We start from the raw sequence: 24,230 nt of genomic DNA on the forward strand, positions 1-24,230 counted from the left end.
AGAGGGGTTGGAGGGGAGACAGAGGGGGTGCTATTTGATGGCCACATGCTACTGATTGTGTTGATGTTTTTATACAAGAGAACTTATTTCTAGGACAGCTTGCTTGTCGATTGTGCTGAGTGAGTTTGTACTACATTGTACAGTTTGTTTGTGTTCTGATGTATTTTTGACTGTGTGTGCAGGTGTCTACAGGGTCCTATAAGCGTCAAGTGCATGAGATTCCCTCAGGGAAGATAGTGACAGACCAGTCTGTGATTGATAGGATCACCTGGGCCACCTGGACCAGGTAGAAACCCCCCCCCCCACACACACACACACAAACACACAACCAAGTAGTGTGCAGAAATATAGTATGACATTTGTTATTGCTCACTTATTTCATGTATTAGGTCAATCAATACTGATGTCTGCACAGCTCTGTCTGGATGTTTGTCAAGGTTAATGGGTCTACAGCCTATTTTGACTTTTTCTGTAGCTGTAAAAAAAATACATAAAACACAAATTATGTAACAGAAGGTTATACGGGTACATTTGAATCAGCATGTGCTAAAACCTATTTATTGACCAGGCTTGGGAAAATGTTCCACGACACAACCACCCATCTGTTTATGTACAGAGACTGCCTGGGGATTAGTTATATCATTAGCAGTCTCAGAAGCAAACCGCTCTCCCTCCTCAGTATCCTAGGAGACGAGGTACTGGGGATCTGGCCGCGGAACGCAGACAAAGCTGACGTCAACTGTGCCTGTGTCTCCCACGCCGGCCTCAACGTGGCCACTGGGGATGACTTTGGCTTGGTCAAGCTCTTTGACTTCCCCTGCACTGAGAAATTTGTAAGTGATTTCCTCCACTGCGCTACGATTATCCAACATTTTGATGTGATGTTTATGTCGAGAGACTGAAAAGGGGGTATTTTTGTTCTTTCGAAAAAGGCCAAACACAAACGCTACTTTGGGCACTCAGCACACGTCACCAACATCCGCTTCTCATACGACGACAAGTATGTCATCAGCACGGGCGGGGATGACTGCAGGTAAGACTGTCTAATGGATGACTTCATTAAAGACTTTATGTAAAAAACACTTTATTGTCATGTCAAGGACCGAGACCTCTGCTTTATTGTGTATTACTGACATTGTTGTCTGCCCCTCCCTCTTCTCTCAGTGTTTTTGTGTGGAAATGCCTGTGATACAGAGACTTCTTCCTCACCTGTCAAGAACGTCAAGCTATATCAAACCTCTGACTGGTACTATGACCGTGTCAAAGCTCCTGTGAGGCCTAGGTCAGCGTAGCAGCTGCACGTTCTTCCTGTTCCACGTTCTCAAGGTCCAACACTTGGTCATTTGCGCTACCCCTCAATGGATAGTTGTTCGGGCGCTTTGAGCCAGTTCATCCAAACCACATGCCAATACGAAAGGATGTGAGGTGCTATTTTGACCCAGGACTGATCGCAACACCTCAAGTGTCTGGCTGCATAAACATTTTGCCTGGCATGCTGCAACTATGTATCTGCCCCCAAATGATTCCCTAGACTGCTCCCATGAAATACCACCAAAGGTGAGCGTGCCTTTTGGGATTTCAGAGGGGACTGGTTTAAGTAGGAGGCTGGAAACTCCCTCCAACCCATACCCAGACCAATCCAACACTTTGGATGACTAGGGCACGCACACTTTAAAGAGACGGGTCTGATCAGTGGAACTCTTCTGATATTGAGAACATGACTAGTGGGGTTGGGGTGAGGGGTTAGGAATTAGGATACAATTGAATTCTAAACTTTAGGAAAGGAAAAATAGGTTCGAACATGCTTCTACTGATTTATTCGCTAAATTGGTGGATTTTCTTACAGAGAAATGATGACCATACATGTTTGTTTACATTCTCACCTGCGTTCAGTAATTGAAGACTAATGAAAACAGGTGGTCATGCCATGCTATTGATTTATATTGTGTATTGATTATGATTGCCATTGGCTATAAAGAGGGGATTCAGCTGTCATTCATTTGAACAAGCCTTCTGCGTTGTTGAATACCATCCAACTTAAGTGCCTTTTTGAATATTTCTACTTGTGTTATTTATATCTTTTTTTTTATTTCACTGTTGAAATTATTTTTTAATGTGTCTGGTGCTATTAGAATACACAATTTAACTCATTCAATATGCATAAAGGGCATTGCTTTGCTGCTGTTTTATTTAACACAATGCATCCAGAGTATGATGACAGTATAAACATAGTAGATATCTCTTTATGGAAAACAATATTTAAGAAAATATCTTGATGTTATTCTGTAACGTGAAGTCACAGTTTGTGGACATTACAGAAAATGTATGAATTGTTATACTTAGTGTCGAATATTTTATTGGTGTCACTACACTGTTGTGGAAAATGTGGGTAGAATGGTCTTCCATATTCACCACCATTGATGCAAAGAATATTATATATCCATAGACCTTAATGCAGCGTTATGCTTCACTGTCACTATAAAACCCCACAAAGAACTTGATAGAAATGTAAGAACAAATGTACGGAAGAAGGTGGTGGTCTGTCACACCAAAGCTGACTATGCAGTTGTTTTAGCGCCTGTCATAAGCGATGACCATCCCATTGTGTTAGTCAGATGTTAGCTTTGCCTTGCCTGTCCCTCCTCATTGTGAGATTTAGCTATCGGTGTGGCAGCAACAATAGTTTAATATTGTCTCTGTTATGTGCATTTCTATGGAATCATATCCCGTTTTTTTTTTAGCACTTTAAGTTTTGTACAAGATTGTGAGGCGTGACTATAGCTATCGTTTTCAAATTGTTTGTATCATAATGTAAAATACAAATTATGCTCAAATGCACGAATTTATTTTTTAAATCAAAACATCTTTGTGAATGAGGCAAGATTTTATTGTGTGAATGACAATCATGGTTGTTTTTATACCAGTTTATTGTGATTGATTGGAGCTGTGTGTGGATATGTTTGTGCAAATGTAACCCAAATGTGTGGAAAGATTAAATGGGATCCAACCAAGCAATTTCTTGTAATTCATTTTAATTACAAGTCTGTAATACAGTACACAGGGTTCCTGCAGGTTTCAGTAAGTCAAATTTAAGACCTTTTAAGACATTTTAAGACCATAAAGATTGAAATTTAAGACCTACATGACACATTACCAAAAAAATATTAAAATCAAAGAAATTCTGAGAAAAAAACGTTTTATTCCAATGAATTCAGTCATTTAATTTACAGATAAAGCAATCACTAGTAACCTAATTTAATTTCATTCAGCACTAAGTACTAGGGGTGGGGGGAAAATCGATTCACATATGAATTGCGATTGTGTTTTTTTTTATGTAAGAATATATTGAATCGCAATTTGATAAAAAATAGAATTGAGAATCTATTTTTTTATCAAATCGGGACCCCAAGAATCAAATCGAATCGTGAGATACCAAAAGATTCCCACCTTGTATCCTTTGGTATTTATTAGTGTCATAAGGGCAATTACACCGTCTTGTAGAAAGTAACTTTGCAGGAAATCTCTGTGGCTCAGTGGGTAAGCAGGTGTACCATCGAGTCTACTGCCAAACACAGTACCCCTGGTTCAAATCTTGCTCAAACCAATTAATAATTAATTTAACTGTTATCGGTTAAGTAATATATGTTAATTAAGCAATGCAGGTCTAAACAGGTCTCTCACATACGTAGAAAATAAGACTTTACACTCAAGTCATCTAGAGAAGCTTTATTGGTAATTGTTTATATTCAACAATGCATTCCACAAACAGTTCTCCGAGGAGTTCATCACAATTGTATGAAGTATCATTCACAATTACTTGCATAACAAACAGCATGAAGTTTCAAAGTTACATAATTTTGCAGCTTTAGATAAGTCAACAGACAGTATGTTAAGTTGTTTTTTTTGTATTTTTAATCTTAAGTTATGTTTGTAAACGTGTTCTTCCAGAGTTTAACTAGGCAGTTGCAATGAGGTGAAATGACTTATTAAATGTTCTTATTTTCATCTTGCAAAGTTTCTAAATGTTTCTAGCTAGAAATACTCAGAAGCATGAATTGCTATGGTAGCTCCTTTCAACCTGCTTGTAATGTAGACATCAGTCTGCATACTTCAGCACAATGACACTTCGTATAAAGCACACTCAAGAACCATTGAAGAGAGCTAGAAGCTTTGGGAAACTACAGTCAATCAATAGAACAATAAATCACAAATACCACTAACTTAATCATACCAAAAAAAACAACAGGTACTCTTGAATTTCCACAATGGTATCATTCAACCCTCCCCCCCCCCCCTTACAAAAAAACAAGACTGGTTTCAAATTGTCTGGAGAGCATGTGTAAGAGAAAATCAACCAGCATAAGGAACTTATCACCAGTCAGACTACATGGTTGGTCAAGTCAGAACTCCAGGTTACATTAGAACACAAACTAGACTTCCAAACCAGATTGTTGGGCATTACATCAATTTATTTCATCAACAGTGAGGGTGTAGATATTTTGAGCTGGTGATTTTTTCGTTTTTAACAATATAACACCATGGGTTGTATGTTCCGGAGAACACAGGGATTTCTGCACTTGTAAGAGTTTTTATTTTTGACAACATAAGTGAAGAGGGGGTGCATTCAGCCAGATCCCTCTCAACACCTCCAGTCCTCCAAACAGGACGTCAGGAGGACAAACTGCCCTCATCTCCTTCCTTCTTCACTCCGCCTTGCGCTTCAGTCCGGGCACCTTGGCCTGGATCCTGAGGAACAGAAGGCACACAGCTTCAGTCACCGTGTCACACAGCAAGACGAGAAATACAGCACACACCTAGACTTGACGACAACACTATACAACAACTCTTTGTTGCTACACAAAGTCTTACTTTGCAACGACGTCTTTGATCTGGTTGTTCACCATACCCAAATAATGGTCGATTTGTACCTATAAGCACAACAAAATACACAAAGCCATATTACAATGAAATGTGGTCAAAGCTTATTCCTCATATTTAAATAACGAATGACAGTTCGTACCTGGTGCTTCTCATAGATGATGGGGCAGCTGAATGCTCCAACCAGACCTGGGAGAAGCAGGGAGAAATAAGTGAGGCCTAAGACACTAGGGTACATCTGTGTGCTAACAGCTTATCCCAGCCCTTCAATAAACACATCCAATATGAAAGGTTACAGTATGATAGAGGATTCAGCTAACAGGAGGAGCTACTACCCATCTGGCTAAACTCAACTTCAAAAATACCTAAAGGAAAGAGCTCCCACACGATTCCTTAAAAATCTCAAATTCAAATTCCCTGACAATCCTCCAGATTCCCTACTATGTCACATTTTAAATGACTTATAATGGAACTCTAATGAATGCTGCCTGCTCTCTACTGGCAGTGTGGTTTCAAAGGTCAGGTCATCAACCTAAATAAAGGAGGTTGTTTACAAGAAGCACAAGGCTTCGACACCTCTGCCTGCCACCATGTCTGTGTCAGGGCTCTCCCACGAGTTTCCTGAAATACACCAGTAGCAGCTTATGTCTCCTAGCCTTTCCTGAACTAGCAGCCTCCCTCTACCCGAAGCTAGCAGAAGAGCAAAAGCAACCTGACAAATTACAGAACTTAGCATAGCACCTAGTAAAGTTGGGTTCTTTGGAGCATGCAATGAGGAAACTGACACTGATAGTGCTTAGACAGTGTTGTGAGGCTGTGGTTGCAACAATGGCAAGTCTTACCCAGGATAAGGATAGTGAGTCCGTTGAACAAGGCACCGACATAAGTCAGAATCCACATAAGGACAGCAAACTGGAGGGAAGATAGAAGGGAGAGAGGAGAGTTTGTTTCATTACAAGCACATCCCTCTCTCAGAACAAAACACTGTGACAGGACTCAGGCTTGAGGTGGAACGTGGTGGAGTGACAAAATGCTAACTAATTCGCTATTTGCTTGTTAGCATTACAACACTATCAGTTATATAAAGGACAGACACAGCCAAAGTGGCATGAGGGAGATGAAACAAAGGTCATTGTGGACAGGCCATATATCGAACTTTTAAAACACTGAACATATGGAAACCAATGGTCCGTTCGAACTGGCTCAACACACATCAGACTACTTGACTACTCTTGTTTCCCCATCTTGCCAATAAGATTTGAACAACATTGTGGAACACTACACCTCCAAGATCAGCCCTGGTAAAGACCTTAGCTCTACAGGGACAGGATGACAGGGGGACAGGATGACAGGGGGACAGGATGACGGGGGGCAGGGGTAGGCCTGGAGAGGTGTTGACAGGTATGTAGTAATCTCATAGCCCTGAACAGCTGCTGCAGATCTGTGCGAGGCTATTCCACCCTCCTCCTCGTGCAAACGCTTCTCACCCATCTATTACGGTACACTGACTCAACACGGACAGTCATTCTTAATGCAACGGTGAACAACCTGCAGTTCACCCTTAGCCAAAGCTATGGTAGGTAGGTGTGTGGTTACAAGTTACAGTGGGTCACGACTGCAGATCCCTCTACTCACCTTGATGGAGTCAATCAGGTCCTCGACCAGGAAGAGGCGCCTCAGGTCGCCCACAGTCTTGTTGATCCTGGCCAGGGCCACGTCGCTGTACTTATGGACCGCGTCCTCAGACAGAGCCACCTCCTGGTCCAGGTACAGCCTGTGTCAAGTCACATTTATATTATCTCACTGGGGGATATTTGTCTGCACCCAGGTAATTTAAGCCCCCTTTGATTACAGCATACCATGACAGCATACCAGATAGGACACAGATAATACAGTGAGAGATTTCTTGAGGAACACAGAACCCTCCAGATCATCAGGGATTGGTTTAGATGACGTGCGATGGTAATGTATTGCAACACCATTGACCTTCAGCCAACATTAAGCAGGAATGCAAGAGTGTCCTGGTGCAGAAACATAGATAATGAGGGTGGCAACAAAACATCCTCCCCAGCAATACTTGTCTGCCCCCTGGTTTTGTCCTTTCATCAGAAAGCAAAATCCAGAAGTCATGTTTCCTCAGCTGGAAACTGGCCTGGAAGCACCATCCACTTTCCCTAGTTAATCTTAAGCCCGGCTAATTCAATCTTATAAAGTGGTTGGTTGGCTGGTTGGTGAGAGCTCATAAGCAGATTTGACCTCATGCCAGGACAGAGATCAGCGTGAGTAGCAGGTTTCCATGTTGGGAATGGAGGCACGAGTCCTCCAGACAAGGCAAGCTGAATTAGATTGATATTCAAGAGGTCTTAATTTGAAAATGTAGCTTAGTCAGTCCCGGTCTGAATTTCGTTGATCACTAGCTTCTTCTAGAACACACTATTGGTTTATTGATCTGCTCAGCTTCTGTCTAGTTCCAACAGCAGGACAGGCCTACAGGGTGTGTGTCAGCTCTGATGCCAAGGTCAGCCGAATCATGAGTGCATCTAAATTTGGAACACTGCCAGTTTGACAGACAGGCCTAAAAATCACAGGTGGCAACCTGACAAAGTGTGTCAGCACCCAATGCCTAAACACACCCACAAAACCAAACTTGCAATTAGTAGAAATTATTTGATGATATTGATAACTATCCATATAATAATGTTATCTGATAGAGAAACACACAGTATCCAATGCCTTTGGTTCAGGTCAAAAGTTTAGTAGACATTTGGGGCATTGATCAGGCATCGGTTCTGCACTGCTGCTACTTACTTGAACGGGTGCCCTTCATCAGACTTCTGGATGGCCTGCAAGATGCCCTTGTATATCCTGAAAGAGATGGTGACAGAGAGGAGGGCCAGGCCCACGTAGGAACACACGCTGACGATACTGCATACCGTCAGGGACAGCAGTAGCAGGAGGCTAGCGCCAAACACCACGCCCGTGGCCTTGACATCACGCCAGTACAGGAGCTCCACCACTGGAACAAAGGACACGGGAAGAGAGTTAAGAATATTACAACGGGACGCTCATTAAGATGGGTACATCAGTTTTTAGCTGTGACCATGGTATTAGGGCAGAGATGTACAATTGAAAACTGTTGTTTTGTTTTTTATCTTCCTTTGTTTTTCTCAATGCTTCCAGCCACAACACTGGAACTCTCCTGGGTGGTGTGGAACTGCCTGCACAAGTAGGAATACCCCTGGTTTTACTGGACGCTGACAGTTCAGATGGAATAGCAGTACTACACCATCAGAAAAAAACCTACAGCTTGATCCCTGCAAGCTTTATGCTGTTCCTCGGGAGTCATGGTAGCAGCTTATGCTAATAAGTTAACCAATCCAGTCTGAGTGGGGGATGGTGCCTGCAGACAGTTAAAATGACAGTGCTCTTGATTCTCCCCTGGAATTCAAAACGGGTCACTGTACCACATTAGATGTGAGAGAGACATCCATTTACTACTACTAGACTAGGCTGACGCATTTTAACTAAGCCAACCTGACATTGATGAAGTCTGCAATGTTCAATGGCGCTCTCATACTTGGCAGCCTACCATTTTCAAATGGTTCAATAAACATGAATCAGCTTAGTTTTAAACCTAAAGACAAATCATTTCAAAAGTTGCTTCCAAAACGGGAAAATCTGATTAATTACAAATACCCAACATTAAGGACTAAGCTGCTTGAACAGCTCACAAGTGCAAAAATGCTGGCTAAGTAAACCAATGCTTACATCCGATGTAGGCCTACACAAGTAAAACATTGCTAGCCTAGCTGTGAAACAATCAACAGCATAATAAAAACATTACAATGTCAGCTTTGTGTCAGCTTCAACTGCTCTATGGTTAGTCTAACTCACGCAGGTGTAATCAGGCTAGTTAGCCTAGCTATGCCAGAATAATTACAGCTAGCTAGCTATTTAACACTATGATCACCCGATCACCTTTCGTTCAGACATCATTACAACCCGTTCCTTGAAAGGGGGGCTTGTTCGGTCCAAGCGTCTGTCTAGCTGAACTAGCTACATATGGCAATAAGCATGAGATGAACTACCATCGGGAGTATCTAAAAATAGACAAGTATTACAAACCCCGTTAATCTAATCTATCTGCCACACATTAATTATTCATTCCGTACATATTCCTAGTTACTAATTACTGCAGGTATGTATTTAATAAAGTGAGGCGTAGACAACGATTAATCTTTCAACGTCACATCAATCCCGATAAAATGTCCAGTTTGACCTAGCGGGGCCTCTACATATTGAAATACACAACCCCAATCCCGACGAACACACTCCATTCCCCCCAAAAAATCTACATCAATTCATTAACACAGCAATATAACCAAATACCAACGATATATGAAAATGTAGCGTAGGTAAAATAAATATTACAGAACTAACCCCGTTTGGCATCCATCTTGAGCCTCCTAGCATGCAGCACCAGCTCTTAGCTTAGCTATGCGAAAGAGAGAGGGAGACAGAGCACTTCCTGCTAGGTCGATTTGAGGTCCGCTCCTTGTGCGCAGCTCTGCGGTGCCTTGGACCATCCTAATTAACCCGTGATTCGAAATCGATTTACTTTAGGAGATACTAATCAGTTTGAAGGAGAAGACTGTATGAAATTGTTACAGTATTTTCAACAAATGTAGGGGGTATAACGGATTGTGGACTGTGTTACATAACGTATCTTTGCGAAGCAAATGTTCCCCAGCTCCACCTAGTTGTACACACGTGTAAAACACAACTGAAGCAACATTACAAAGAGCTATATTCAATCATGACACTTGCGCCATGTAGTAAAAGTTATTTCCTCACCTTCACGGTGCATCTGGACTCTCAACCAGATAACTCAACAAGATTTGAGAAAACACACAGACAGACTTATGTGCAACTGTGTAGCAATTAAGATATTTCAATAGCCATTACTTTTAGCCCAGTGAATGAAATGTCACAATCCGTCAAGCGGAGCATTTACAACATACAGCTACACTACACACTGATGCAGTCTCCACACCTCTCCCTGCATGTGCCCATACTGCTTAGTCACTCAGAGACTCTGGCCTGTACTGTAAAAGTAATACACCCAGTCAAGTACCTCTTTCATACTTGACTGATAGCCTCTAGAGAGACTGTGGCACTGGACTGACTGACTGACTGACAAGACATTGATTTAGAGAAAGAGTTGATCCAGACAGCTTGTTCTGACAATGGCCTCTCTGTTGCAATGTGTGTGGACTGCTGCTCCAGATGATGCAAGCAGAGCACACATGATTATCAGCAGATGTGAGAATGGCCCCAGCTCAATACAACTAGGCTTTATACCCACAGGTAAGGAAGCTAAGTTGATTGAAATTCCCACCGCGTGTGTGTATGCTCTACAACTGAAAAAGCGCTTGTTCCCTGAGGTTTTAAGCTGAGATAAGGAGTTTGGGGTTTAGGGAGTCAGTGTTTCGCAACTCTTGAGTTCTTGAGTGTGAATAAGGAAGAGTAGGCATATCAGTTTAAAAATGTGTGACCTATGAAGGGACAAGAGTTGATAAAGGAGAAGAAAAAAAATCCTGAGGTGATTTTTTAAAGTCTTGATATGAAAAATAAGCAGCCTGTCCAAAGCTTCAAGACATTTTAAACAATCTTGCTTTGACCTTCTCAGACCCCACACCACCAGTCTACAGAGAGGGTGTTCCTGTATTGGAAACAGAGGCCCCTGGTTCTGGCACGGTCAACAGAGCAGCTAGGGTGGTCAGTCACTTCCTTCTCATTTGCATGGTGGAGACACATTACCCAATCATTTAATGCCTAACATCATTATAGACCACAGTACCACCCCTCCTCCCTAGTAAAAGCACCTTTGCACACTCGTCAGCGACAAAGGTGTTCTGTCCAAAGGTTAATCTGCTAGGGTACGTAGCATTTTTCAAAGATTAGAAAGCCTCATTTTAAATGTCTCTCCAGTACAAAAAAAAGAAAAAAGTATTTGATTTACAACTGCAGATGAATTTACCTAACATCACAGACATTCTACTCAAAGCCTCCAAAGGCATTATCAATCAGTTATACTCTACAGACAGCCTATCCTCTAATAATAGAAAAAAAATGTAACCAAGCTAGTATGCATAATGCCTAGACAAACCAACTATCCAAAAAGCCTATCGGCATGCTACAGCCCAGATCACAATCAAAACTAAAAACAAATGCTAAATCCTAATAAAGGCTGCCTGCGAGAGCAGAAAGAGGATGATACCCTTGTCTTTCCAGTGTGATGATGATGTCAGCTGGCATTCTGTTTTCTCTTCCATGTCCATTGTGATGGCTCCTTGCTCTACGGGAGATCAGCAGTACATTCCAGACAGACAGCAGCGTGCGCCGAGTCGAGCCGAGCGGTGCGCCGGGCTGGGAGGTGGGTGGGGTGTGGGGACTGAGGTGTTCGAGGGGAGGGAGGGACAGGGAGGTGGGGGGTTGGAGGGGGGGCAGTCCTTCCTCTCTAGAGACAACTGCAGCACACTGGCTCCCTCTCTCTTTCTCTCCCATTCCTTCACACACACACACACACACACACACACACACACACACACACACACACACACGCACACACTGCTCTTGCTTTTCAATTACACACACCTCTCTTCGGCTGCAGGACTGAGGTCAGCTGACTTGAATGTTAACGCTCTGACGCAGCGGCTATAAACTTCTCCTCCCCTTCTCGGTTCCTTCCATTAGGTTTGATCTCCCTCCCTTCTCCTTGCGCAAATCTACACATACGCCCCTTCCACAACCACCCCCCACCCTAAAAGATAACAAATCAGAGAGCAGTAACTTGGTGACTCCGCCTGGTTTCTTTAAAGACAACGATGTATGCTTAGATAAAACAACAATCTAGCTTTGGAGTTTGACAAGGAGTATGCAATGTTTGCCTAAGCCCTCTAATAAACTAGGCTGGCACATGACTAAACAAATACATCTGGAGATTAGGGGAGTTGGCGGATTGCTCAAATAAGACGGCTCAAATAAGACGACTTCCAATAAGAAAATAAATCACAACTTTAGACAATTATCCCCTCTTTAACATACGATTCGGTACCCTCAGTATTTGTCTAACAAGGCCACTAGAGGGCAGTCTCCTCTCTTTCACAAATGTCCAACTTCTCCCCCATTAGGCCTCTGCAAAATATGTAATATATATATATATAATATTATATTGTTTCACATTTAGTTCTGCCTGTCTTTTTCATAATAAGCCCATCTCCCTTTCCATAAGTAGTCACGTCTCAGGTTTTTACATACAAAAACGAGCCACAAACGGCACCTTAGATTAAAGGAGAAGCACAAGGTTCGCTTCACATACCTGAAAAGGGTGCAGTTATACTGAAAGTAGTGTATAATGACTTATGAGAGCGAAACGCCTCCTGACACGTCTCATTAGTATTTAAACTGCCTACAATCTCTCTCTGTGGGGAAGATACGGCCAGCGCGGTGAGGTTTCAGATCACACCGTCGCATCTCAAGTCAAACAGATGAGGGAACACTTGCTGACTTGGTGTGCTCTTCGACTGCCAATGTCGCAATGCAGGCAGGGGGGCTTCTTCCTTTATGGAGGAACATGCACACTCAGTAGCTAGCTGTCTGTAAATGTGTAAGAGAGACAACCAGTAAGGTGCAGTCTAATTAAACAATCATTTAAAAAGGGATCCGCAAAAGGATATGCTTTTCCATTTTGTTTGTAAGACGATAAATCGCTTTTGAAAAGGCTTCCTCTTTTTGCATATCTTGCAATAAACTACAGCCCTCGGGGCTGAGAAAGAAGCAAACAGCAGCCTAGGTGCAGCGCTCAGCAGTCATTTAACGGAGCAGTGTAGGGTTAATGTGCGAGGACTAGAACGTTACAGGGCCTACATGGTGGTGTTCAGTTACAGGGTTCCCATCTCTGGTTATTTCCAGTGAGGACTAAAACCAGACTGCACACTGAGGTAATCCAACTCGTGGAGCAAAAGCTCTCAAGGCACATCAAAACCACCAGGGGGTATGGGGTGAGGTAAAACCGCTAAACCCGACTGTTAGGAAAAGACTTGTACAGAACCCAATGGTCTGGGATAATCCTGTACCCTAAATCTCCTCCATCTTCAAGTGCACATTTGTTCACCCCTCATTGACTTGTGCTGGAACTTGGAAGTGGTCTTCATGTGTCACTGGTGCGTTATTTTCATGAAAAAAGGTTGGTTTATGAAGAGCCTCCATTTCACTTACCATGTCAAATTTAACAGCATAATACATAACTATTAAAGCATTTGAATGATGCTCACAACTGAAAATATAAACCAAGAAGACCACTCACACTACCACAAACTAAAACACACACAAAACTAATGCAATAGTTAGTTTTAAAAAAGCCACAAAGACAATGCTTTGGAGAAGGAAAGGATGACGAAAAGAAGAACGAAATGTGGTTGGATCCAAAGGAAATGAACATGGGTGATGATGGGCAACGAAAGATGACCAAGATGAACGAAATGGTGATGAAGGTGATAAACCACCAATGGAAAAAGAGGTTCCATGCTGAAAATTACCTGCTTCCGTGCTCAAGTTGGGCGCGTGAGCCATTTTGGGGCCACCCGCATCCTCAGCGAGCGCCGCAGGTTTGTGAACAGGGGAGTGGAGAAGCGGTGCCTGGGAGGGAGGCTCTTTGATGTCTGCCTTCTCCAGTTCGGCTTTACCCTTCTGAGGGGTTGCCTTGTCTGAGGACTGGGTGAGGAGGAGGTAAGGACTTTGGGAGCTCTGACTCTCTTCTTTATGCGCCACTGACGATGCTATGTTTGGAGGTACCATCTCCCGTGACCCATAGCTAAGATCGTCATCAGCGCCAAGCTCCGGACCCTTGGCAAACTTGGAGTTGTCCAGTGCTTCCAGGAACTCATCTATCACGCCCCGAGGCGGCCTCTCTATAAACTCAAACTCTTCAGAGGAGACCTCCGGCTCGGACACCTCCTCCCCTGCCTCCTCCATCCTGGGGTTCTTCTCGGTCTCCACCTGGAAGCTGGCTGGGTTCTTGGCCATGGCCTCCAGCACAGGAGACAGGGAGTCGGCAGTGGGGCTCTCGGAATCAGAATCATCCTGGGAGTTCCGGCTCGGGAATTCCAGGGGCTCTAGTTTGTTGGTCATTTTGGGGGAATCATGACTGGAGAACCAGTCTTTTTGCTCCACTTGAACTTGCTCTTCTTTAGGCTTTTCTTCTTTTATGGGTGTGGTCTCTGCCTCTTTTACAAGGTCAAAGGCACCAAAGCAATTATCTTCCCCCTTCACCTTCACAGATGATTTTGCCTCAGTTGCCTCAGCCATCTCTTTCAGCAAACAGACTTTGGAGTCAAATGCAAAAGGATTTGTGGCTGACAGGTTGATGGGGATGTTTGGTGACTCCATCAGCTTGCGCTCAAAAAGGGGGCTTGACTCCAGACTCCCTTCAGAGGAACCAGAGTCGATCTTCTCTGGGTTGAGTGGGGAGGACTTCAAGATGTCAGGAAGAAGAACAGAGTCCTCATCCTCTTTTGGTCCCGGGGAGAACTGGCCTAGTGGCTGCATCAATGAGTCAGCAGCCATTTTCACAGATTCATAAGTTTTGCTCTCATCATAAAAAGCGGGAGGGCTATCTTGAGAGTCACCACCCTGGCCAGATTGGACCAGATCTGGGGTGGGACTCTCAGACATTTTGGATGCCCTGCTGTCGAAGTTGGCATCCCCATAATGGGAAAACCCGGCATCAGCTACTGGGGAAAAGCCCTGGAATGGATTCTTCTTCACCTCAAACATCAGATCATCATCTGATTGGCCAAGCATGTCTTGCTCAAACCCAGATGAGCCAATGGGGGTTGTGTCCTTAGAGAACGTATCCATGGAGACCCTGGAGTTGTCTTGAGAGGCTAGAAATGGAGAATCCCAGTGCTCTGTTGGGTTAGAGGAGGCAGGTGCAATGTGAGATTCAGGGGTCATCTGGGGTGAAACAGGAGACTGGGAGGGAGAGGTAGACCTGCCTGAACCACTAAGCTTCTCTTCAGGGGAGAAGGAAACTCCGCTGTCTTCAAGTAGAGACTTTGGCCCTAGATCTTTCCCTGGGTTATAATACGTTTCAGTTTCCAACTCAAAACCGGAAGTAACAGACTCTAACCCTTTTTCAACATACTGATCATTCTTACTATGGCCAAATCTGGCGTTACCCTCCTCTTCACCACTCCAAGGCATAGCACTGGACAGAACTTTGGGGGGCTCGATAGAAGAGCTGAACGGAGCAGATGCCGTGGTGGGGGGTTGGTTTGGACTTTCAGACAGAGAAAGCTCTTCCAGGGAGTCGGGAGAGTGGAGAGGAGAGAGAGGAGAGATGGGAGCAGGGCAATCACCCCTCTGCCCAAGTGCTTGAGTAGAGAGGGGAAAATGCAATGCATCAAGACACACTTCATTCCGTCAGTGTCTATGTAACATGCAGGGCATGCTGCAGTGCCAGCAGCCTGGTCAGGTGAGAAGAGATTTCCTACACAGATTTCACCAGTAATCTATAATATCCTGTGTGGTGGCAAATATAATTTGTTATGGATGGTATCAAATTAAAATACAAATTATGATAAATCGCTGCGGTGAATCACTGTAGGGAACCTTCTCACTGGTAAAAGTCTCAAATAAAAGTCTGTTGTTTTCTAGACTTCTGTTGTAAAGGACCACAATCACAGGGATTCCCAATACAAGATCACACGCAAACAGAGTTTGTCATGTCAAATTGCTTTGGATCTTAAGTCATTTCAAATGCAAACAACAACTAATCTCACAAAAAGAAAACATGCATTTCAGACAGTAAATGTTAATTAGGGTAGAAATTATTCTAAAACAAAAAGATGCAGGATAAGGAGTAATGAAACACAGCAAGCAGAGAGAACTTGCCTGTAGGGAATTGCATCAGAGGTTGAGGCAGAAGAGAAGGTAGAAAAGGTGCATCTGAAAGAAAGCAGCATAGAGTGAAATGGTTATTGTAACCTGAGAAAGGTTACAAATCAGCCCAGGACCCTGCCACCCTGTGCACTTTCAGACATCTGAAGTGACTAGGGATGTGTAAATAATTGATGTTTACATTGATATAGCTATAGCGCAGAACAAGTAGATAAAGGAATCCATAGTCAAGCAAAATAATAAGGCGGGGTAGAAAAATCTGACGAAAAGCATAACAGAGAGATGCAATATACTGCGACAGGTTTGATGAAAATAACTTGAAGTCTGCAAAGAGAAGCAAAAAGACAACAAGAAGGCACACAGGAAGAATATTACATTGTCCATTCAAAATTATTTCACTGTCAAGGTATATTCTAAGTACCTTTCATCATTTTACATAAGAGGACTATAGGTATTTGGTGATCTAATCAAACATGCACATCAAGTTATTGGTCAAGAATATTGGAATAATATTCTATATAAAGACTATATCTGGAAAGCCTATGTTAGCAAATGTAATGATTCAATGAATATGCACAGTTGAAAAACTCTGCAGCTTCAACACCAATTCATCGTACCCAGAGAACTTGCTGTATGTTTGGATGACATAACATGTTCCAGCCGTCCCACATAGAACACACACAGCAAACAACACTACTGCGCTCTATCTACAGGTTGGATAAGAACATTATAATCATGGCAAGACTAGCAGCTATTGTAAACTATAATCCAGGTTTTTGAAATTTGTTTTATCCAACATAACCTAACCCTACACGCACTGGATATTCTGGCATAGGCCTTATCAATGAGCCAGCACATTAGTTTAATTCTTGACATGAGTTTGCACAAGGGCATTTTGAAGGTGGGACACACTGCCTGCTTTCCCTTGCACAATAAGAAGGCACATTTAACAAAGGGTAAAATCAAACACGGGCACAACTTTGTCATCATTATCAGTAATGTGCTCAAACCTGTTCTCACAACACCAACCAACCAGGCCATAGACCTAGTTAGCGAAACACCCCCAGTAACATTCCAAAAACACCTAGCCTGCACAATTACCTTCTAGGTCTTTGTGTAGCTATTAGTCTTGTTCCATACTGGAGCTACTTTAGCATTTGAGCTGCTAAAGCCAGCTGCTGTGCTGGTAATGAGCAGCATGCTAAGGGGGGGGCGGGTTATTCCTTGGAAACAGAGTATACAACACACCCAAACAGAGCACAGGCACCAACACAAGGCCTGCTAACACACTTTCTGGACCAGTAGCTCAGTCATATCTCATCCATGTGACAGCCAACACCTAAATAACAGGGCATCAATGAGAGATGAAGGCACCAAAATAAGATTTGGACTATCAACATCCCCTCGAGTCCCGAGTGATTAATAGTACTGTCAGTCAACCCCGTTCTTTGTGATGCCCTGGTCTGTCAGACCCAACCGCGCCCTGCCTTTGACTGCCGGCGTATCCATTACATTTAAAGCGAGAAAAAACGCCAACTTCACCCCAGCAGCTTTGGTAGAGTAACGTTAGTGTACTTCCAGAATTAACGTGACTGAAAGACGCATAACAATTCGACCAGGTTAAAATAATGACGAACATTTTAAATATTAAAGCACAGTTTCGGCAACCTTTTTTTGACAGGATAATCATTTGGATAAAGCCAACGATGGCATAGAAAAGGTAAAGGGCAAGATACTTCCCTTTTGGTCAATTAAGCTACAAGAAACGACTAAAACGTATAGCAAGGGAGTGGACAGATTCCTTTGTTATGACTAATCTCTCCAACCTATCTTGGAACATAGCGTGCTACTAGCTTATAGCAAGCTAGCTGTAGCGCAACCGACCACACAGCATAAACTCAGAACGGATGGATGGATCCACCGACACAATATGCCACATGTAAAATATAAAATGCACTCTTAGTTTTAAATACAATCAAAACTAGGTGGTTTCATATTGTCATCAGGTTTACACTCATACTACAAAACAATCATTCCGATTATGTGATTCTGACAGCTCACTAGTAATGTAGGTTTGTCAAACTAGCCATGTCAAAACAGGTGGGCCGCATCTTGACACAGCAGTAGCGAGCTAACATTAGCTTGATAAATAGCTACGCTTAATACAGAATGGCCATCTATGTACTACATCCGGAGATACAAACAATTACATACGTAAAAATAATAATATAAACTGTTGACACATGCTCTTGTCGATTGATGAACAATAGCAACCTCGAAATCGTACATAAATAATGACTTAATAGCGACTAGCAAAATTGGTAACACATTGACTGGCTGGTGGCTAAGATGAATTGAGACAGTTCCACTACGTTTATCATAATTTTCCCGATCAAATTCAGTAAATAGTAATTGTGGTTAAATCGAAGATCTTGCCTATTTAACTAACTATACTCACATGATGCTGGTGGAGGTGCAGCAGCCGCTTTTTTCTCCGAAGCCGCTTTGGGGAGCAGCACTTCCTCGGGAACGGCTTTTGGGGGTTCCACAGAAGCGATGACTGGCTCTGGTGCAGGCTCAGGCACTGGCTCTGGAATAGGCTCTGGGATAATTTCTGGTTCTGGAGCAAGTTCTGGGATTATTTCTGGTTCTAGAGCAAATTCTGGGATTATGTCTGGTTCTGGAGCAGGCTCTTCGATAATTACTGGTTCTGGAGCAGGCTCTGGGATAATGACTGGTTCTGGAACAGGCTCCGTGTGTACTGGTTCAGCTACTGGAACAATGTCCGCAACCTCCTCCTTCTGTTCTTTTTCCGCAACAGTGGAATCTGGAATCGCCTCCTCTTTCGTCAGTTGTTCCGTGGCATCCTCTACTACGGTCGGTGGCGCTATCTCGGGAACTAGCACAGGCTCTGGTACGACAGGAACGGACTCCGTTAGTAACATAGGCTCGTGGTCTGGAGTTGATGACATTTCCGTTAATTTTTTGGGGATATCCTCTGCGTGTGAAATAGTGGCTTTGTGCCTCTCAATTGCATCTTGTGCACCGCCAACTAAGTCTACAATTTCATCTTCGTTAACAACTTTTTTAGCTACGGCCTCGTTTGAATCACCCATTTCGTGGTCATGGAGTTTGTCTAGTTCTTCTCCTAACGGAGTTGTGGAGGACACTTGCTCGCTGTCTGCCATACTTCTACTGTAGAAAAGTTTTCAATTCAAGTCTGGTTGGTAGGCAAGTGTCCCAAACAAAAAAAATGTTCGCGTTACTTTTGTGTCCGTAAAAAGTTGTAGAAATTACGCCACGACCACTGCCACGGAACAACCGAACACTTGGCAAGCCCCACTTCTGAAAGACGTACACCCTCCCAGAATGTTGAAATAGAAGGGTGAATCAAATGACCAATAACTCGCCAATATCGCTGAGCGATGGCACCTGTGACCAATAACTGTTTGTAAAAGTAAAAGATCCCGCCCCTGTGAATACAGAACCTCCGAATTTGTTAACACCCCTTTCTCAAACCTTGCACGGTGTTGGCCAAATAGTTGAGAAGCACACGTTTGAGTGTCAGTCATTGGATGACATAACATTGCAGTTGCATGAGACAAAGTTCACTTTGTGTGGAACAACGTTACATAACATTTACCTTTTCCTGCTGGCTTCATTCAGCAACTTTGCATTCATGCAAACACTCTGAAATGTATGCCCCAGAGTACATAATGTGCACACAGCCACTGGTACATACTTCGATATGACCTGAACACTGTTGTGGTATGACCGCTTTTGTTTATTAGATTAGAGTTTAAGATATTCTAATTGAGTGCTCATAAAGTATTGATTTTAATTATGGTAACTACCATATGTACCAATGCTACTGCATGTCCTATGGTAAGTTAAAGAGCTGTATGCTATGGACACAGCTAAAAATAAAGTGTAAGTGTATCCTGCATGTGCTACATTTGTGTCCTAAAGGTCGCATGTCCATCAAACATTTGACCACCACCCTATGCTGGTGGGTTTTTGTGAACAGTAGTTTCCCCTGAGAACATGAATAGAAGCACCTTTTTGACAACCATTCTCCAAGAATCCACTTAAAGTTGCCAACTGCTTGCTGCTTTTAAAATGTTTTGGTGCATGATATATGTTCCTGCCATATGTTGTATATTTGTACATGACTAGGTCACATTCCTTCTAAGTTTATGTTTCTTTTCCTCCATTTATGGATTTAAGTGACTTCAAAGACTTCTATCAATCTGTGCAGTAGGCCTTCAAAAAATAACTTGCAATAAATACTTGCAATGTGCTTACACAGACAGTTCTCCCGCCGGTGGGCTCCTGAGCTCCTACAACATGGGGTCTAGCTCTGGTTACAGCTAATCCCCCTTTGCCAACAACCGCACAGTACACCAGGATACTTCTGTGTCAAAGGCGGAACTGCTTGGATATGGCATGGCTTGCAATAAGAAAGAGAAGCCAGTCCACTTCCTAAACGGTTAAGATGGCAAATGGTATCCTGTTTACTATAAGATTCTTGAGATAAATTGATATTATACGGACCACACGGCTTTCTCAATGTTGACAATCACAATCTAACAAGACTCTGGGTTTCAATTACACATAGTTATCTCTCATCTCCATTATCAACATTTTATGCATGTCAGGCCTTGCCCTCTGAGGCTGGCCTTCAACCCTACTGTGTCCTGCCATTTTACAGGATGTCAAAGCCTTGCAAGCTCATGGAGAATGTGTGTGCGGAGACTTTACACACGTTGATCTGTGTGCTTGCATTTGTGTGTTGAGAGCGTGCATCTTTGTGTCAGTGATGAGTATATCATGCTTATGAAGGGTAGGTATGGATTTGCTTTTGTGCATGTGTGATGTACTGTATGGTCTATCCTTGAAGGGAAATCCTGATGAAAACTGAGCTAGCAGACTGTAATAGTATCTGTAACTAGATTCAGGGTCCCCCTCTATGTGTAAAACTCCATGGAGCATGTGTGCTGCATAGTTCATGTCATCGTGTTATCCCCTCTATTTTAGATTTTGAAAAGAACAACTCAAATTTCAGGTTACGGTATCTTAACCTGAAAGCCACAAATGGCAAAAAAAAGTTTGATGACAGATCAAGAACAAGAGGCACTAAAACAGTTATGCTTGACACAAGCTATGTGTTTTATACAGCTGGTCACACAAGAGTTGATGATTCACAGCAATAGCTAGAGTTCCTTTTCTCAGGTGTGATTGAGGGACTACAGTGTGTCAACTCTATAAGTTTCTTATATTTCTGTCTCAGGCACAGACAAACAATTTAAGGAGAGGGGGAGCCTTCCTATGCCTATCTGAGGAATGGGGCTGTGCACTAAGAGTGCAGTGAAGGCAGATAAGGTGCCAGAAAAAGCCTGCCTCCCTCTCGTCACATGCAAGAGCTATCAAGTATAGCGAGCCAGCAGATCCTCAGACAGTTTCAGACACTTAGGGTCTGCTACTGACAGGCCCCCTTCACATTCAGGCAGGGCCCTGTCTCTGCAGTGGGTAAGAACCAGGGGATGTTTAGTTTCAAGTTTTATTGTCAGGTGCACAGAACAACACAAGGTCAGACTGGGCACTGAAATTCTTGGGACAACACAAATATGTCTCTGAATAAATGACCACAAAGGGCCATAACTTCAACTCGAGTATTTAAAATGGTATCTTAAGTCCCGGGAGTGAAGTGTGACTATCCTGTCAAAAACATTTAGCATGGGTGAACCGTTGTTAACTGTGCAGTATCTTGGTGGGGATACCTGCCAGGGAATACATTGGTGCACTGCCTGTTTGCCCATGTGAGTATGCACTCACACATTGTCATGTGACTCAGACATTTTTAACCTGGCCTGAAGTGGAAACTAATGCCTTCTGATACCTCCCCTTCAGTGAAGTGCCCTTTGCCCCTCCCCTCTTGGTGTTGATGCACCTATCAATTCTGCTTATTTTTAAGGCATGGAAATGGATAGCTGCTATGGGTAAAAGGGCCATGCCAGAGACAAGGGTCACATGTCCAAGTGTGTGTGTCGCTCACTCCCTCGTCACTCTCTCTGTCTTACCCTCTCTCTCCATCCCTCCTCCACACTTCTCTCTCCCACTCGCTTCATATATCTTCAGCAGACAGCTGTCTCAGCCACCCTCTATAACTTTCTAAGACATTGGGCTGAACTTCTAGACTCCTGTGTGTGTTTGTGTATGTGTGTTTAGGAGTGACAGCCAGTATAATGAGTACATTGTATTTGTCATCACCTGTTGCATGCATGTCTGATTCAGCTGCATGTGGTTTCAGGGAATAATGACTAGTGAGGTGTTCTGAGTCAGAACACTGTGACTGGTACTGGAGTGTACAGTCCATAACACCAAACTACAGTCACTATGGTTATGCTATAAGATCCCTTATTTGAGCCATGTACCTAAGATTGAGGAAATACCAAACATTGTGTCCATCCAACTGTGGAGCAGACTACACTGGACAGGGAACTGTACTGAAGATGGAATACAACCACAGAGGTGGTCTTGTGAAGAAACTTAATGTCTTACACAAAGAGAAGAGTACATGCCAATAACCTGTCAAACCAAAATCCGCTATTAGCTAAAACGGCTATTAGTGCGCGTCATGTCACCTGGTTTAGCCTGTGTGATGAGTGGCATACATGAGTGCATGAAACACATTCAAAACGTGGTAAATTGGACTCAAGTTGGACTCAAGTCCCCTCAGTGGTGATGTGTTGAAGCCCAAAGGTTGCTAGAGAGGGGCATTGGCCTGCCGGTCTCCCGAGGGGGCAAATCCAATAGAACAAGTGTGGGATAGATGGGTGCCAGCAATTCAACATTCTTTGTTTTAGTCAGGTATAATTATTTCTTCCGGAAAACATTTTGTATGGTGGGACTCATCGGAGCGATGTCCTATTTACGTTAGCATTAGAATTAGCAGCTTACTTGTTGTACCCACAGTTAGGTTTTGAGTATGTTTTTGTTGTTGTGGCTTTTAAAGCCAGGTTTTTAACAGTTATTTTCTTTGGGTGAGCTTGATGACAGCAGTAACTCTGCTTAACAGCATGGACTGGCGAGTAGCAACAGTTTATCAGCTTGTTAATTCGCGTTCATGTGTTGCCAATTTTAGCGGAGGCTGTGCATGACCGCAGCATTCTCTTCTGAATCTCAGTGATGTTGCTCCCTTGTTGCAGGATATGCCTGGCCCGGAGTGGCTCTGGGTGATGTCATCATTAGCAGACAGACAGCTGAGTCATGCCTAATGCTTTCACAGATAGCCATCTTGGGGCCAGAGACTGGAAAAAACAGTAGATAAGGAGAAAATGAACGATTGGCCAACTGTTTTGGGACAGGCAATGGTACCTGACCTTGTATGTATGACACACCAGTAGGCCTATTACACCAGAAAAAGAAGAGGGTTTTTCCAAAGAGGGCACTGGAGTGGCTGGATATAAGATTTATGTTTACTTCAAAATGAACCGGTAATGATGTAGAGATCTTATTGGAGGATCTGAGGTCTTCTTATGAGATACTATTTTATCTTCAGTGCATATTAACAGCGTGACAATGCCAGCACAGGATTGTGTTTTTACAAAGGAATAAATGATCAACTATGTAGCCTAGAACTCCACTCACCCTTGCAGTTACCATTATGCTGTACAGTGGGTGTATATCATGGTTGCTTCAATGGCAAATCTGATTATCTTGCCATATATGACTTGTAGCTTATGTGTATGTTTGACAAAGCGATTTTTTAGGCGTAGCTGTTGGAAGTGGTTTGTTGTTAAAAAGAATTACATTGGTTTGCGATTCATAGCAGGATAACTTTGTCTGGATAACAGGGAGGTTGGAAGACAGAGAGACATGAAGATACGGAGCAACAACAAAAAAACGTTACTAAGTTATTGGCCCGCCCATCGCTTCCTCTCCTTTACTTCCTGTTGCTGTATGGTTGGTGCATTGGCCAGGCTGCGGGCCAGCTGAGACCTGCAGCACCCTGCTGTATAGAGCCAGCCACTGCTGAGAAACTATATCCCCTTTTCCAACGCACACAAGTCATTACTATAGCTCTACTATAACATTGGCTATGTTAATGATAATACCGGCTTGGCTGAGCACTTTTAATCTTGTCTAAAGTGTTTGGTTATTTTCTGAGGAGGGTAATTTATCTCTTCCATTACACTACACAGTGATGCATTTCATAGATTTACTTTTTATTGAGAACAACTGTGAGGAAATGCTCTTCAAAACTAGACAACTGGGGAGTCAAGTATTCAGGTCTGTGGCCAGGTCACTCAGCAAACCAACATGGTCAATGAACCACCTCTGCTAATGCATAAGTTTGTAGCTAATCTATTGTTGCTTCCCCTAAAAGC

General features: G+C 43.1%; 2 protein-coding genes across 7 annotated transcripts in view; one reads left to right on the forward strand and one right to left on the reverse strand.

Annotated features, from left to right (window-relative positions):
* Nucleotides 1-1,694, forward strand: part of LOC136942749 (echinoderm microtubule-associated protein-like 6) — a 37,514-nt gene extending 35,820 nt beyond the window's left edge. The window contains exons 39-42 of the mRNA XM_067235720.1: nt 183-286; nt 680-833; nt 933-1,033; nt 1,165-1,694. Coding sequence (XP_067091821.1) covers nt 183-286; nt 680-833; nt 933-1,033; nt 1,165-1,189 — 384 coding nt within the window. The 3' untranslated portion in view covers nt 1,190-1,694. The remainder of the gene's footprint in view (nt 1-182; nt 287-679; nt 834-932; nt 1,034-1,164) is intronic.
* Nucleotides 1,695-3,711: 2,017 nt separating this feature from the next.
* On the reverse strand, nt 3,712-19,188 carry LOC136943674 (reticulon-1-A-like). Of its 6 annotated transcripts, XM_067237085.1 has the most exons (9): nt 18,299-19,188; nt 15,835-15,888; nt 13,479-14,849; nt 7,687-7,894; nt 6,514-6,652; nt 5,721-5,790; nt 5,021-5,067; nt 4,870-4,928; nt 3,712-4,746 (listed from the first exon to the last, which is right to left on the reverse strand). In XM_067237085.1, exons 1-9 carry the CDS (start codon nt 19,026-19,028, stop codon nt 4,704-4,706), a joined length of 2,721 nt encoding a protein of 906 aa, XP_067093186.1. In that variant the 5' UTR covers nt 19,029-19,188; the 3' UTR covers nt 3,712-4,703. The 6 variants fall into 6 exon arrangements, with proteins under 6 accessions (XP_067093186.1, XP_067093188.1, XP_067093187.1 ...); XM_067237087.1 differs by lacking the exon at nt 13,479-14,849 and having other exon boundaries at nt 18,299-19,182; XM_067237086.1 differs by lacking the exons at nt 15,835-15,888; nt 18,299-19,188 and adding an exon at nt 15,099-15,159.
* Nucleotides 19,189-24,230: the final 5,042 nt, after the last annotated feature.

Source organism: Osmerus mordax, chromosome 5 (genome assembly GCF_038355195.1).
Source record: "Osmerus mordax isolate fOsmMor3 chromosome 5, fOsmMor3.pri, whole genome shotgun sequence".
Taxonomy (NCBI): Eukaryota; Metazoa; Chordata; class Actinopteri; order Osmeriformes; family Osmeridae; genus Osmerus; species Osmerus mordax.

What these genes read in the sequence shown, in the direction of transcription:
- LOC136943674 (XM_067237085.1), bottom strand. Translation starts at nt 19,028, where the DNA reads ATGGCAGACAGCGAGCAAGTGTCCTCCACAACTCCGTTAGGAGAAGAA. An exon ending in TGCACCTCCACCAGCATCAT is followed by an intron (nt 15,889 to 18,298) that starts GTGAGTATAGTT and finishes GCTTTCTTTCAG; the next exon opens with ATGCACCTTTTCTACCTTCT. An exon ending in GATGAAGGGCACCCGTTCAA is followed by an intron (nt 6,653 to 7,686) that starts GTAAGTAGCAGC and finishes GACTTGACACAG; the next exon opens with GCTGTACCTGGACCAGGAGG.